Source organism: Ranitomeya variabilis, chromosome 5, assembly GCF_051348905.1.
Source record: "Ranitomeya variabilis isolate aRanVar5 chromosome 5, aRanVar5.hap1, whole genome shotgun sequence".
Lineage (NCBI taxonomy): Eukaryota > Metazoa > Chordata > Amphibia > Anura > Dendrobatidae > Ranitomeya > Ranitomeya variabilis.
The window spans coordinates 299699700-299717121 of record NC_135236.1 but is presented as its reverse complement, the minus strand read 5'-3'; the positions used below and the strand labels follow the sequence as shown (position 1 = coordinate 299717121).

The following is a 17422-nucleotide window of genomic DNA, read 5'->3' as shown; positions in this document are numbered from 1 at the left end:
AGGGCTGCACACGTTTGCTGCCAAGGTGCCAGCGGCTTTTGTAATAGGAGTCCAGTGAAGCGCCAGTGTGTTCTTGTGTGACACTTAAATCCAGCTTGCAAAATAATTGTTTGCTGTCCGTACAGTATCCTTATGTCCTTTTTTTATATCCACATGGCATTTCTGTGACTTTGTTTATTTACAGTAATAATTAAACAACGTTAAAAGTCCATTTAAAATTCCAATGTGAATAATTGCATTGGATCAGTTAAAAATGGATGCTATATGGATGGCACACATATGACATCAGTTTTTTTTTTTTTACGCACATATTGAAATCTATAGACGAGTCTCATCCAAAAAGCAGATGAGACTAGCGCGAGCTGTTTTATTTTTTTTACACAGACAGTTCATCTGTGTATATTCAAGTGAATATCCGTTTGCTATCTATGTGAGGTCTACTTTTTATTCACATGGTACTCAGACCAAAAGTATGGTAATGTGCTAATATTTCCAAGTCGAACCAGTAGAAAATACTGCGTGTCTGAACAGAGACTATTGAGTTGTCTTTGTGTACATCTAAACATATATCATTTGTATTACTCATTAGTGTGCAGAGACCCAAAGACAGTGAAGAACACCAAGATGAACCAATATTCAGGAAGCTATAAGGTGTACAGTCACTTGCGGTATATATGTGAAGATGGTTACAAACGTCAAGCTGGTACATCAAATCTTGCCATTTGCCTTATTGATGATAAAACTAATAAAGCAGCCTGGAAATATGGAAATATCTCCTGCATTAGTAAGTACTGATTAAAATTGAGCCAAATAGTCTCTTCCCAGAGAGTTTTTGTAATATTACATATATAAGTACCATTGCAAGTTTTTGTACCATGCTTATTTATAGCTAGGCTCTTTTCACATGTCCATGTTTATGTGCAAAAGTGATCTAGGGTATCAGTTACGCAAGGAAGTGGAGGGGCCCCATTGATTGTTAGGGCTTTGTCTGGCTTTTTTGGAACGGAAATAAAAAAAGTCCTGAACATTTGAACCAGGGGTGGACATATCATTGGTGCAGCCTGTGCAGCCACACAGGGACCCAAAAGGTAAGGAAGCCCACTCCCATCGCCAAATCAGCACACAGTGACTCTTATAGACAGAACTATGCTACTGCAAAGGGTCCATATACTATTCTTGCACATGGGTCCTGTCTCTGTGTCCACCCCTGAGTACAACTTTCTCTTCCAGTCTAAAAAATGGAACACAGATGTACAGTACCTCAGAATCATCAATGGGGCCCCTTTGCTTCCTTGCATACCTGATACATAAGACGACTTTTGCACATGAATTACATTTTAAACAGACATGTATGTGAACAGAGCCTTAAGCTAAGTTCACACTTGCGTTTGGGTGCTCTGCGTAGGGCTGCGTACTTCTTCCCTTCAGATCTGCATGTGTCCTGCATACCTATCTTTAACATTGGGTACACAGGGACATGCGTTGTATGCGGATGCATCCGCATGTGTCATTTTGACGTGCCCGCCGACCACACGTGCCTGCGGTTGACAAGCACGTCAAAATGACGCATGCAGACGCATCCGCATACAACGCATGTCCTTGCATACCCAAAGTTAAAGATAGGCATGCAGGACAACGCAGGACGCATGCGGAAGTAGGCGGAGCTTAAGGGAAGAAGTAGGCAGCCATATGCAGACCAGCAAAATGCTAATGTGAACGCGGCCTTAGTGATGGCAGATTCCGACCTTTAGATCTGTAGATCTGTTCATCCCTGTTGCAATTAAGTGATTTGTGAAAGCAAACCTGAAATGTTCACATTGCCTTGATTCTATCTTAACTGTTTTCCTTTCTTTGTGTCTTATTTAGGGGATCCTTTAGTTCCTATTACTACTCCAAGCAACACAATATCTTCATTCACAACTTCAGGTAAAAACTGCCATTATTAGTAAAGATAGATATGCCAGAAAAATCTAAAAACATCTGTACACAGTCAGGCTAAGTTCACACAAGCGTATATAAAAAAAAGTTCACATTTATTTCCAGAAAGAAAACAGATGATGTTTCATCTGTATTGTCATCCATATACATCCATTTTTATATATTAGCAGTTATTAAAATTTACAAGACTAAAAACAGTGAAATTAAAGACAGTGTAGCCGTAAAATCAGATGCTAAACAGTTGATCTGTATGGAATCCAATTTCTTTGTGGACTGTGTAGGGGTTTCCGTTCTCTGGTACCCACTTGGATACGCACAAGGTGATTACATCAAAACAGAATAAAGTTTACCCTCATTCATAAATTTTACAACTGCAAACTGAAAACTGCCTTTCTTCAGCACAATTACACAGCAAAACAGTCCTTTCTCTGGGTAAGACAAAGAAAATCAAAATGGTCTCACCAACTTCATATTACAGGCACTTCTCAGTCTCTAGCATAGACTGTCCACCATTAACAGTCTTTCTCCAGCGCCAACACAACGCACTCTGCCAAGCTAACCCTGCTGTCTGTTATTGTGCCTGTAAGACTGGAGTATGGGAGTGTCTTTTCCCACCCAGGCTCTTTTGATTGCTCTTAGATCCCGGACCCAAAATTCAGTCGATTATAAACCCTCTCAGTAACCTAGGGCTACAGATACAAACTTTGCTTTACCGAGGCCAGCCGCCTCAGTGATACATACCTATCATCAAGGACCTTACCTCCTGCTTTCCTGCAACTCACAGACTTTAATAGGCAAGTCTTATCTGAAATATGGAATAGATTAGTGCATGCTATTTTTTTTTTTTCACTCCGATATTTGGTTCGTAAAAAAAAAACGATCATGTAACAGCCCTATTGAACAACACTGGTCCATATGCTGACAGTTTTATCAGTACTCACGTGGAAAATAAAAGTTGCATAACTTAGCCTTACTCTTATAAGAGAATGGTTGCAGCCAGGTCTTAATTTACTCATACATTTTAAGGAGGAATAACAAAGGAAATGCACAACACACAAACAAAGAGAGAAAACACTCCAGAATTTTTTGTTTTATTGGGAATGCAATTAGAGATTACAAAATTTTAATCTTGCCTGAAGAAGGAGCCTTTGTGCTCTGAAAGCTTGCAAACATATTATTTTCTGGTTAGCCAATAAAGGTATTACTCCAAGAATACTTTTGTCATCATTGGGCTGAAAAGTATTCACATCGATTTTTCTGACTAACACGGTGCCACAATATAATTTGTTATTGTACATCATTATTCCCATTACAAAATGGAGCGCCAAGTTATATGCCTAATTCCACTCCATTTATTCTTTATGGTGCTGCTAACAAAAGCCTTGCACATTGGTCAGCAGTTCCATAGTAAACAAAATGGAGTAGTGATATATTCTAAAGTGGATAAAAGTTCTAATTCTGCCAGCTGGGGTGGGTCCTAAAGGACGGCCCAGCACACATCATCAAGTTATTTCCTGACATCCCCTTTAAATCTGAATTCACTGCCCCCAGGTCTTTAGGCTTCCCTGTTATTTTACATTATATATGCAGCGCCCCAGAGACCTGGTTGTTGCAGTAACATCGCTCTACCGCTAAGGGGGGTGATGGTACGTCTGATGGCACTGAAGGAGTTCACCTGACCAGGTATCACAGACACCAATACACTTCATAGTCTGGCCTCCAGGGGGAGCTAAGGGTGCTATGTATTAGGCCACTCCTCACAATCTGGTAAAACTGAGGGTTAGATAGAAAGTTAGAGAGAAAGCTGACTGGGTTGGAACCAAGCAACATCCTGTGGCAGAGGGTGTTGCAGGGGAAGATTCAGGGGAACCGCACCTGCATTACATCGCGGCGGTATCTCAAGAAAGGACAAGAAGCGAGGTTTATTGTGGGGAGTGAGAAACGAGATCAAAGCAAAAAGGAGATAACACCAATAGGAGTCGTGCTGTAAGATCGAGGCAACATCCTATTGAGGCGCGTAGCCGGTGGCCAGAACGCCGAGGAAGTATTAGGCTCCAAGCAATACTTCAAACAGAGGCAGGACAGTTGATTTTAGGTTGGCTGTCTCACCAAAATCACCTAAGAAGACATAGGGGGCAACTGTAGGAGAGGGGCGACGCTAGGGTCCCGGAAGAACTCCAGGCCTTCCCATCATACGGGTGCGTCCTATCCATATCATCTGGGGGACGGAGAAGAACATCAGAACAGACATAAGTTGTGGGAAATAACATCAGAAACAGACACAACAGTTGTGAGGACTATCCCGTGGTGCTCAGCAGGGAAGTACTACAACACACACGCGCTAGAAGGTAGGCACAGATTTCCACCTGCAAAGGGAACTCTGGAGGTGCCATCGGACCAGCCGGTCTCTTACAGCCCTGTTAACCGTACTCTGGATTGAGGACCTCGAAGCCTTCAGTAAAGAGGTAAAGAGACTGCAACCCTGTGTCCTCGTTATTCATCGCGACCTGCACCACGCACCACCACTTACAACTTTCATTGGACGCCCCTTAGCAGGGTCACGGACCGGGTCTAGCCACCGTGACAACCCCAGAGCTGAGACAGAGGAGCCCGGTACCGAGTGTCCCCCGTCCATATACTATTTCTGCAAAATCACATTTCATAAAACTCAATAGCAAATTACAGAAAGTGTCTTCTATTTGAGATTTATGAGGCCTTGTTGTTTAATACTGAACAGGAACCAATTGATCAGTTGTTTGCAAAGACTTTAATTTCTGTGAAACTTTTTCTCTAGTATCAAGTTCAAGTCATGTTTCCACTTCATCATCCACAATGAAAAGATTTACAAGAATGCCATCCACTCCAACAGTTAAGATCCCCGAGACACCGCATTCTACACAAGGAAAAGTTACACAAACATCACAAATTCCTGCACGTACTCCCATGATCAGGCTATCCACTGAGAGGCATCACACTACTCCAGGAAGAACACAATCTCCAGGTTAGTTAATAAAATTCCACCTACAAGTTTCTGAATACATCTAATGTATATAAATACATTTATACTGTATACATGTTGCTCAGTGGTTAGCATTGCAGCGCTGGAGTCCTGGGTTCAAATCCCACCAAGAATAACATCTGCGAGGAGTTTGTATGTTCTCCTCATGTTTGTGTGGGTTTACTCCTGATATTCCAGCTTTCTTCCAAACTTCAAAGACATACTGATAGGGAATTTAGATTGTGAGCCCCAATGGGGACAGTGATGATGTCTGTTAAGCGCTGTGGAATTAATGAAGCTATATAAGTGAGTAAAATAAAGAAATAAAAGTCATATACAATTAACACAACAAGTAAAGATAATTCTTTGAATAATAAAAAGATAATGAATTTGCTATTATACGTTGTATGAGTCTCTCGTGGTCATTACCAAGACCTCTGTTATTGTGTATTATGCTTTATTTTTTAGTCTTAGCAACTGAAACCTGTAACTTGTCCTGCTTATGTGTTGGACACACAAGTGTATGATTTTTTTACAGTACAGTTATCAGAACTCTCTTTTGTAGCAAACTGTGCATTTGTACATTCTCAATAGCTTAATTTTCAAGCTTTAAAAATGACCTATCACCAGTTTTAGCATATTAAACTGGACACATCATGAAATAGTGGCTGCATAGCTGAATAAAACATATTTTTAATTTCTCATCTCCATTGCAGAGACATTAGCTAGTAAAGTTTAGATTCTTGGCTAAGGCCAAGTGGGTGTTATCAGAGATCCTTCTTTGAGGGTGCTTACTTTCTCCCCTGCTTGACATGTTTGTAATGACATGAGGCTCTGTTGTACTACCCTTTCTCCCACAGTAACTGCTCTGAAATGAAAGCTGGAGGTGTTTGCAATTACCCTCAACTCAGCTTTACTCTACAAAGTAGGTGCAGAGATCACCAGGACAGCAAGGCTGTGTGCTGTTACATGTCTCAATCAGAGAAGCCTTATTCTAAGCTCCACAGGGGTATGCTATTTTGTTACCCCGTATGAGACCCCCTGCTTATGATTAGTCAGCGCCATGTCGGGAAAAAGTACATAGTCCAAGAGAAGAATCTCTGCTAATAGCCATTTAGACTTAGCATCAATTAGAATGTAAATTTACTTGCTAATGTTTACGCAATAGAGATGAGAAATAAAAATTATGTTTTATTCAGCTCCACTACCACTATCCCATGATGTGGAAAACTCGTTAAAGATCCTTTTGACGACACAGTATTTAATCTTAATTATGCCAGACGTATTATTTCAGTAGGCCCAGGAACATGAACTATTGTTCATATGAGTCTGAACGTTGACTCTTGTTGTAGATTGAATTAATGTTTGCTAATTGTTGAATGGCTGCTGTTTACCTATTGAATCAGTCCTTGCAGCTTATTGTTCTACTGTCCTTGGGAGACAGGGATGCAAGGTAATTGAACATTCAATGTTTGCTAATATGTTGATTACCCATTGTACCAGGACATGCAAACAATGAAGGACAAACTATGCAGATTGATTGAATTCTCAAAAGAGAGTTGACCTCCTGCCACATTCCCCCATTCCTGTGGGGAAATGACTGAATAAGGCTACTTTCACATTTGCGTTTTAATCTGCAGCGTTTAATCCGCAAACGCAAGTACCAGAAAAACGCATAAAAGCGTGTACAAACGCAGCGGTTTTTTAAGTGCATGCGTAAACGCATGCGGCTTTAAAACGCTGCGTTTACATGCTTTTTTATGCGTTTTTCAGGCGTTTGCATTTTTGGTGTGCATGGTGAAAAATTTTACAGGAGAAAAATCTAGATAACCAGACACCGCCAATGGGACTACAGAGGGTGTGTATTATGGGATATGTATATATAGACCCTAGGACTGCTGAAATCTTCGGATTTTGCTCCTGTATCCTGTGTCATGATGGATCTTCACATGGATAGCTTTTACTTCAACCTGGATCTGAGCATCAAGCTTTTTCTTGCGTGTGCGTTTGCTTGGGAGCAACACCGAAACCGTGAAAGACGGAGAAGGACCCTGCGTAGGCGTTTTTGGCAACACCCCATTATAGAACTGCGGGAGAGCTGTGGTGCATATCACACACTGTATGTCGAGCTCAATGACAACACGGACAAATTCCCGAATATACCAAGATGTCGCAAGACTCTTTCCGGGATTTGCTTGCTCGTGTCCAAGGAGCCATCCGGAGACAGGACACCCAGCTCCGTACAGCGATTCCACCAGAGGAACATCTCCTGGTTACCTTAAGGTATGTAATAATTCTAAACAAATGCCAGTCATAATTATTGTTGGTCTAACTTGTATTCTTTGCATTTTTGTAAATTATTTTTTCTTTATTACAGATTTCTTGCAACTGGAGAGAGCTTGTCATCCCTACACTTCCAGTACCGCCTTGGAATTTCCACCCTGTCCGGAATAGTTTTTGACACCTGCCGGGCTTTGTGGAATGTTCTCCGTGAAGAATTTATACCCATACCCAACGAGGACATGTGGATGGCAATAGCTGATAAATTCTGGACTGTGTGTGATTTCCCCAACTGTTTGGGTGCGGTGGATGGGAAGCACATTCGGATTATCAAACCGGCCAGAACGGGATCACAGTTCTTCAACTACAAAAAATATTTTTCAGTAGTTCTCATGGCAATAGCCGATGCGGACTGTCACTTAATTGCCGTGGACATTGGTACTTTTGGCCGTGGCAACGATTCACAAACTTTTAAAAGCTCGGATATGGGCCGACGTGTTTATGGCAAAAATTTTAATTTTCCACAGCCACGACCTCTCCCCAACACTCAAGGCCCACCGATGCCATTTGTAATGGTTGGGGATGAGGCATTTCAGATGAGTGAAAATCTACTGAAGCCCTATTCAAGTAGGGACTTGAACCGCACAAAACGGATCTATAACTACAGACTAACCAGGGCCCGCAGAACAGTAGAGTGTGCCTTTGGGATTATGGTGTCAAAATGGCGCATTCTTGCAACATCCATAAATCTAAAAATGGAGACAGTGGATGAGGTGGTAAAAGCATGTGTGGTACTCCACAATTACATTCTGGCTAAGGAGCAACCCACCATTGAACTTGATGAACAAGTTGCAAACCCTTGCCTGATTAACGGCATCACCCGCGGTCAACTGTTGAAGTTGGCCACATGCGGGACCAATTTGCTGCCTTTTTTGATTCAGACCTTGGACATGTGGCATGGCAGGACAATATGGTGTAAAATGTCCTGTTGGCTTCGGGTCTGTAACAGTTATTTTCAAAATGTTGATAATGTTTGTTGTAATAAAATAATTGTGTTTTATTATCTCCACCATGTCTCCCATGTATTTGCTTTACAAACCACTTTGGGTTTTTGGGCTTAGGCTGTTGACGTCATTGCGTCCTGACTCGGTTCACCAGTAGTTATTTGACGCAGACTGTAGAGACGATGGCTGTTTGGTGCCGTCACATTCTCAGTATTTGTTCATTACTAAACATCAGTATTTGTAAGCCAAAACCAGGAGTGGTTGTTAAATGCAGAGGTGGTGCTTATATTTTTATTTGACTTTTCCTCACATTGATCCACTCCAGGTTTTGGCTTACCAATAGTGAGGTAAAATACTGAGCAAATACTGTCAGTGTGACGGAAGCCTACACAACAGATCAATAGTCATCAAGTCAGGTGTCAGAAATAATGAATTCATGATGCACAAATAAATAGCTCATGAATTTATTATTTCTGACACATGTCCTGTTGAGTATAGATATGCCTTGTATCACCTCCATCGTCCCTTCAGTTTGTGTGAAATAGATTTAATGTACAAAGAAGATAAAATGGAGGTAATACAAGGCATTTATCAACTCAGCAGGTCAGGTGTCATAACTAACGATTTTGTGAAGACACGACCAGTTGAGTATAGTTCAGCTGTGTATTGCCACCATTTTGTTCTTCAGTCTGCGACAAAAAGTCACAGAGAGAAAATACAAGTGTTATTTTTTGGGGCAAACTCATATCTCTATACCAAACACACACAAAGCTTCAGTGTTGTACTAACTAACTACTGGAGCTAGGAGGTGGCCCAAAAAAATGTGTTCGGCGCATTTTTGGATTTGGCGCACGGTGTGTGTTGCCGGCGGCGAAATTCACAATTAACCAAACCTTATTGAGGGCAAAAAACATGATTATTTATTTTAACAAAATAAACTAAAATAAAAAATTATCTGCGCCTGCTTGGGGTTGATTGACGAAAATTGGGGGGGGTGGAGCAGTGAGGGCTGGCTAACTATCGACGATGCAGGGGTGGCTGGAGAAGGTGCAATAAAATTACTGGGGTCTGGAAATTCGGGGATTGGGCTAGACACATGAGAGGGCAGAGACACACTGGAAGGATGAGACATACCAGACATTACAGACACATTGGGAGGTGAGGGGGGAGGGATAGCTATTGTCTTTTGTTTTTTATTGCCTTTCCCTTTTTTGGATCGGCGCTGCGGTCCAGGGAGCCTCGTTGGGCTAATTGGTATTGGACTGGCCGTGGTGGCCGACCTGTCACGGTCCGTGTGCTGTTGTAGTGGCATTCTTGTGGTGGTGGTGGGGAATGCCAGGGCAGGGTCCGGCAGCGGCATTCTTGTGGTGGTGGCGGGGAACGCCAGAGCAGGGTCCGGCAGCGGCATTCTTGTGGTGGTGGCGGGGAATGCCAGGGCAGGGTCCGGCAGCGGCATTCTTGTGGTGGCGGGGAACGCCAGGTCAGGGTCCGGCAGAGGCATTCTTGTGGTGGTGGCGGGTACAGGCCTGGGTCCGGCATCGGCATTCCTATGGTGGCGGGGAACGACAGGCCAGGGTCTTGCAGCTGCCGCATGGTGGTGGCAGTGGACGAGGTCCAAGCAGGAGCAGCAGTTGTCATGATGGTGGCGGTGGGCTGTCCTACTGCACTCGGCATGGTGGTGGTGCTATAATAGTGTCCGGCAGTGCTTGGAATGGAGGTGGCCGTGCAGTGGTATGCAGCAGATGTCAGCATAGAGGTAAAGCGTGACAGTGTGGGCACAGGTGGAAATGCCCTCACTGTCTGCTGAAAATACAGACTCTGCTGCATAGCCTGCACGTAAGCAGCATTGCAGGCCTGCATAACACTAATCTGGAGATCGGGAGTAAGGTGTTCTGACATGCCCTGTTCAATTTGATTAAAAAAATGATGTGCTGGCCTCTGGAGGTCAACTTTCACTTGGGCAAGGGCTGTGGTAACCTCCTGGATACGTGTACTCATATGACTAATGGCAGTATCCAGTCGGTCACCCATCGCCTTGAGTCCCTCGTGGAAGACCGAGCTCAAGTGCAAAAACTCGGGCATGAGTGACCTTCCCGCGGCCCTCTGCCGCTGCCGGGAGGAGCCAAAAAAAAATGGGCAGAGGCAGAGGACTGGGGAAGGGGATCACCTGATGGACCAGCTTCCTGGTCTCCAGTTAGTGTGTCAGGCCCACTTGCTGCAGCGCTGGAGGATGGCTGGGACGGGTCCGTGGCTGACTGATGAAGGACCGCTCCAGAACCTGGGCCAACAGTGGTGCTCCATGTGCTGTGAAAAAAGAATGAAAAAAATGTAAGAACAAACATTTACAAAATGCAAAGTCCTGTGGAATAAAAACAGAGATTAAGGCTGAGGTCACATTAGCAGTATTTGGACAGAGTTTTACCTCAGACTTTGCAAGCCACAATCAGGAGTACAACAGTACGAGCAAAAGTATAATAAAAACATATGCACCCCTTCTGCATTTATCAACCACTCCTGGGTTTGGATTCCAAATACTGATGTAAAATATGAAGGGAGGAAGGAGGTGATACAAGGCATATCTACACTCACCAGGACATGTGTCAGAAATAATGAATTCATGAGCCATTTATTTGTGCATCATGAATTCATTATTTCTGACACCTGACTTGATGACTATAGATCTGTTGTGTAGGCTGCCGTCACACTGTCTGTATTTGCTCAGTATTTTGCCTCACTATTGGTAAGCCAAAACCAGGAATGGAAGTATATGAGGAAAAGTATAATAAAAACATATGCTCCACTTCTGCATTTATCAACCACTCCTGGTTTTGGGTTCCAAAAACTGATGCAAAATATGGACCCAAAAATGCTAGTGTGACGGCAGCCAAATGCATTAAAAAACATCTTTTTTTTCACCAAAAATATACCGTATTTTTCGGACTATAAGACGCACCGGACCATAAGGCGCACCCCAAATTTAGGGTGAAAATTGCAGAAAAATGATTTTTTTATAAGATGGGGGTCCGTCTTATTGTCCGAATTTACAGTATCTTACCTGAGGGCTGGCGGTGGCAGAGCAGGGTCACAGGAGGCATGGTGTCGGCAGAGGTGGGGTGATGCGGTACGGCGTGCACCTAAGCAGGGTCCCTTCCTGCTTAGGTGGGCGACGCCACAGCCTGGTGTTCATGGGAGGGTTGCAGCAGTGGTTACCGGCAGAGGTGCTGGGATGAGGAGGTGCTGGGATGAGGAGGTGCTGGGATGAGGAGGCGCAGTGAGAGGTATGGCGTCAGAGGGGTCCCTTTCCCCGGTGAGGTGATGCAGCAGCCCGGTAAGCAGCAGAGCCGGGTGAATACTGTTGTTAGCGGTGGTAGCGGCCATCTTCCCGAGGCCGCGGGTGCGCAGATGAAGCGCTCTGCTTCCCGGGGCTTCAGGAAAATGGCCGCGGGAGGCCGCGCGTGCGCAGATGGAGATCGCGGCGGCCATTTTCCTGAAGCCAAGAACTTCAGGAAAACGGCCGCCGCGATCCCCATCTGCGCACGCGCGGCATCCCACGGCCATTTTCCTGAAGCCCCGGGAAGCAGAGCGCTCCACCTGCGCACGCGCGGCCTCCGGAAGATGGCCGACACCAACAGGATTCACCCAGCTCTGCTGCTTACCGGGCTGCTGCATCACCTCACCGGGGAAAGGGACCCCGCTCACTGCGCCTCCTCATCCCCGCACGTCTGCCGCCGCACCTCCGCCACCGCACCTCTGCCGCCACGGTAAGCCTGCATTGCGACTATTAGACGCACCCCCCATTTTCCCCCCTTTTTTGGGGGGGAAAAAGTGCATCTTGTAGTCCGAAAAATACGGTACTTACGTTCTCTGGGCAAGGACCCGTCTCAAAAATGCAAGGATGCGGTGGTATTTGTATTTACGGATCCTTGCTCCAGAACCACTAGGAAGCCGGCACTCTTGACGCAGGTCCTTGTTGAAGTGGTCCTTCATCGATCGCCAACGTGTTTTGACTTTAGACACCGTTGACAAAACAAAACATAATAGTTAGGACAATGGTCTTTTGACCGTGGTCACACAACTGTGTGTGCTGAGAAAATGTAATGACTTTCTCTCATCATACACAGTTGTGTGAGCATGGCCAAGGTCTTGGCTGCATCACACTGCATTGCAATACTTATCAAATGCATTTCAGACCCGAGTCGGGGCGTTGTCCCAGCCATCACACAACGCTGTAGCCACCTCATTCCAAAGCCGCCAGATCGTCACGTTGTTGGAGTGCAGTGGATCCCGGGTGTCCCACAACGGGACTCGCTCATGGACCAGGGAGATGAGGTGCTCATTCTCTATGAGGTCCTCATCCCGTTCTGGAACCTAAAAAAAACCCCAGAACATTAATGTTGGAGACATTAACATAAGGAAGAAAGAAAACAGAAGCAGAGAAATGGCATGAATATTAAAAGTTAAAATTAGTGCAGAAGCAACAGGGAAAGAAAGAGAAAAGTACAGAAATGAAGATTCAAGAATTGTAAAGTGAGGATACAATAAACAGTCAGCCAGGTATACTTACACACTGCCGCCGTGCCACCCGACCGTGACCCCGCTGCTCCTGCCCAGTCTCTGCCGCAGTAGAAGAAGAGCTCTGAAAAAAGGAAAAATAATTTGTCATATGTGTAGATGTGACAGTGAATACTTACCAATCTGAGGAGGTGAGTACTCACTTCGCTGACATTTTCCGCTTGTGCAGGCCCAGGCGTTTGATCCTCATCAGAAGAAGAAGAAGACATTCTGACGCATGCAGAAAAAAAGAAATGGAAGAAATTAGGACATGTAGAGGCAGAAAATAGAAAATAAAGGCATTGGCTAGGATATACTCACATTGTTCTGATTGTAGATTCCTTCCTGTCTCTCCTCTGCTGTGTCTGGAAAGCTTCTCTTTCTGCTGCGTAGTGACCTTCTACTGTCCACTCCCTCCCTTTATCACCTTGTATGTGGGGGGTGGCTAATTAGTGTCTAGACATGTTTTTCTCTGGTGCAACGCATGCGTTCACAAACGCAAGCAAACGTATATGCTTGTAAACGCATGCGTTCATATAGACAGCAATGCGTTTTTTTGTCGCAATCCTTACGCAATCGACTGCATACGTTTCCAGGCGGCAAATTGCCGCCTCTAAAAATTACTACATGTTGCATTTCCGCGCCAAACCGCAGACGACAAAACGACGCATGCGTCGTCAAACGCGGCAAAACGCGAACGCTCGCAGACGCATGCGTCCCTAATGTTAAAGATAGGAATACACAACGCATGCGGATATTTGCCGAAGAAACACTGCGAACACAACCGCAAATGTGAAACCAGCCTAAGAGCTGCAAACTATAAAAGTGGGATCTGCCTCTGTTTCCAGATAGACACTACCAAACAATAGTCAAGGTACCATGATTCCATCAAGAGGAATACAGATTTGACATTCTACATGATGTCAGCTTAAGAAACCATGGCTCTAGCTGAAGGAATACAGATCTGCTCCATCGACTATCACTGAACCAATGGAGACATTCGAAGAAGCCAAGTTAGGACCATTCAGTCACCTGGCCCTATGGAGTCATTCAGAGGAGCCAGGTTGGGACCATTCAGTCACCTGGCCCTGTGAAAAAGTTCAAAGAAGTCAGGTTGGGACAATCAGATCACCTGGCCAGGTACCTCAGTGGACTGTCAGCTTCCCAAGCTTGTCATTACCTCCTCTCTGTGAACGCCTGCCAAAATCAAGGTGCCACTGGTGGGGGTAGTCGTCTCTGGAAGCCCCGAAGTCTCAGCTGCTCTTATCTTGGCCAGCCAGCGGAACGCTGAGACTTTGTAATTTGCACAATCTTGTGTATTTGTTGGGACTATTTATATGTTATTGTATGTTGGTGATTCAATAAAGTATTGCCACACTGTTTTACCCTCACCCTGTGTTGTCTGCCAACGGGGTAGAGTGGACATTCAGTTGAATGAGCCCTGGTCATTGCGGTCTTTCTGAAGATAGCCATGCCAGTGGACAAGAGCACCCACTGACCCTTGCGTCTCTACAATCCTCCTTAATCCCTTCCTGTCAATTTTATTTTTTTCCTATCCTTCGAAGAACCATAACTTTTTTATTTTTTGAGTCCACATAGACATATGGAGACTTGCTTTTCATGGGACAAGTTGTACTTTTGAATGACGAAAATCATTTTACTATAAAATGTACTGTAAAAAATTCCAAGTGTGGTGAAATTGCGAAAAAAAATGCAATTCTGATATAGTTTTGTGGGTTTTGCTTTTACAGTGTTCATTGTGTGATAAAAATGATCTGACATCACGACTCTCCAGGTCAGTAAGGTTGTGGAGATTTCAAACTTCCCCATTTTTTTATTATTATTTTAGTGATGAAAAAAAAATTAGAACGTTTTTCAGTAAATTGTGTCACAATTTCTGAGCCACGTAACTTTTTCATTTTTTGGTCAAAACAGCTGTGTGAAGCCTTTTTTTTACAGGTTGAACAGATATTTTTGTTGATACCAAATGGGCAAAGATATGACTCTTTGATTGCTTTTTATTTTACTTTTATATGGCATTGCAGTGTACCAAAAAAAAATATTGGGGGCATTTTTATATATTCTGGTGTAAACAGTGTTTACTGATTTGGTTATTCTTTTTACATTTTGAAGGATTTGACTTTTATGAATGCAGTGATACCACAAATGTATTTTTTATATATATTTTAAGGGTTTTGAAGAATTACTCAACTGTTTTAAATAATCCTCCAGGGATTAGAAAGTTATGATTTTTTTGTATTGCACTTCATTAACTTGTGTTGCTTTTTTCTCTCAAGCATAATGTTGCAGTGTTGTTTTAACAACCAGTTTATGCTCTTTTACAAATTCCTTCCAACTGTTTGCTACCCAGCAATATTTGCACACTATTTTCAGTTTATAGGAATTCCTCTGTGAGTACAACAGTTTGGAGCAGAGTTTTAGAGAGGGAAATGTCCTTCTATATACTGCTTGAATATTGTGTTCTTTATTCTTGCTAAGCAGCAATTGAAAGGAGCTTATAAAAGAGCATGAGCTGGGCTTTGAAACCGCACTGCAGCATGTTGTTTAGAAGTGAAGGAGGCAAAATAAGGCAATGAAGTAGATTATAAAAAAATCCAAACATTTGCAATGCCTGGAGGATAAATTAAAAATAAAAATTTAGTCTTTATCTGATACAGTTAAGCAAGTTGTAGATGAAATGATCTCGAAAAAGGTAAAGTTAAAGATGATACATTTACTGTGTATTTTCGGCAAGATCTTAATTAATCTACCTGTATTACTTGGGCTCCACACTTATACAGTGACACATGTGAACATAAATACCGTATAAATACCGTAAGTCTTTAGAAATATAAATATTTTTTCAGGAAAACAGTTTACACAAACATTATTACCCAAGGAGACTGTGAAGGCAGTAACAGAGCAAACCACTGTTTCATCAAGTACAGAAGCGATTATAACAGAAAATACTGGTGTTACAGCAAAGGTGAAAGAAAGCACTGCGACCCCTTTCATAATTCCTGTGCAAACTACAAACCTTATAGGTGAGTTGATAAATTTTAAAGCAATAACTTAAAAAATGTTTTTCAATCTTTTTTCCTTGCAGTGTTAGGCCGGCGTCACACTTAATGTATTAAAAATCGGTCTGATTCTCTCGGCCGAGAGTCGCACGGGTGTTCTCCATATGGTCATCTGTGTGTAATCCGTTTGCAATGCGATGATGCGATTTCCTCGCATCTAAGTATCCGTATGACATCCGTATGCAATGCGATTTTAACATGAGCTTTTACATATAGCGGCTCTCTGTCATTTACACATCGTTTTAAAATTAAATATTCTTCAAAACACACACACGCACACACAGACACACACACACACATATATATATATATATATATATATATATATATATATATATATACACACACACACTGCTCAAAAAAATAAAGGGAATACTTAAACAACAGAATATAAACCCAAGTAAATCAAACTTCTATGAAATCAAACTGTCCACTTAGGAAGCAACAGGTGGAAATTATTGGCAATTATCAAGACACACTCAATAAAGGAGTGGTTCTGCAGGTGGGGACCACAGACCACATCTCAGTACCAATGCTTTTTGGCTGATGTTTTGGTCACTTTTCAATGTTGGTTGTGCCTTCACATTTGTGGTAGCATGATACGGACTCTACAACCCACACAAGTGGCTCAGATAGTGCAGCTCATCCAGGATGGCACATCAATGTGAGTTGTGGCAAGAAGGTTTGCTGTGTTTGTCAGCGTAGTGTCCAGAGGCTGGAGGCACTACTAGGAGACAGGCCAGTACACCAGGAGACGTGGAGGGGGCTGTAGGAGGGCAACAACCCAGCAGCAGGACCGCTACCTCAGCCTTTGTGCAAGGAAGAACAGGAGTAGCACTGCCAGAGCCCTGCAAAATGACCTCTAGCAGGCCACAAATGTGCATGTGTCTGCACAAATGGTTAGAAACCGACTCAATGAGGATGATCTGAGTGCCTGACGACCACAGATGGGGGTTGTGCTCACAGTCCAACACCGTGCAGGATGCTTGGCATTTGCCACAGAACACCAGGATTGGCAAATTCACTACTGGCACCCTGTGCTCTTCATAAATGAAAGCAGGTTCACACTGAGCACATGTGATAGACGTGACAGAGTCTGGAGTCGCCATGAAGAGCGATCTGCTGCCTGCAACATCCTTCAGCATGACGAGTTTGGCAGTGGGTCAGTAATGCTGTGGGGTGGCATTTCTTTGGAGGGCTACACAGCCCTCCATGTGCTCGCCAAAGGTAGCCTGACTGCCATTAGGTACTGAGATGAGATCCTCAGACCCCTTGTGAGAACATATGCTGGAGCGGTTGGCCCTGGCTTCCTCCTAATGCAGGACAATGCCAGACCTCATGTGGCTGGAGTGTGTCAGCAGTTCATGCAAGATGAAGGCATTGGAGCTATGGACTGTCACACCCGTTACCCAGACCTGAATCCAATTGAACACATCTGAGACATCATGTCTCGCACCATTCACCAACCTCACATTGCACCACAGACTGTCTAGGAGTTGGCGGATGCTTTAGTCCAGGTCTGGAAGGAGATCCCTCAGGAGACCTTCCGCCGCCTCATCAGGACCATGCCC

At 43.7% G+C, this 17422-nt stretch overlaps 1 protein-coding gene across 5 annotated transcripts in view; it reads left to right on the top strand.

Annotated features, from left to right (window-relative positions):
- The window catches only part of IL15RA (interleukin 15 receptor subunit alpha), a 140118-nt gene that overhangs the window by 53260 nt on the left and 69436 nt on the right, over positions 1–17422 (top strand). For 3 of the 5 annotated variants that reach the window (XM_077264477.1, XM_077264479.1, XM_077264476.1), the window contains 4 exons: positions 590–784; positions 1867–1926; positions 4733–4939; positions 15639–15815. In XM_077264477.1, coding sequence (XP_077120592.1) covers positions 590–784; positions 1867–1926; positions 4733–4939; positions 15639–15815 — 639 coding nt within the window. The remainder of the gene's footprint in view (positions 1–589; positions 785–1866; positions 1927–4732; positions 4940–15638; positions 15816–17422) is intronic. The other 2 variants (XM_077264481.1, XM_077264480.1) reach the window with 1 other exon arrangement.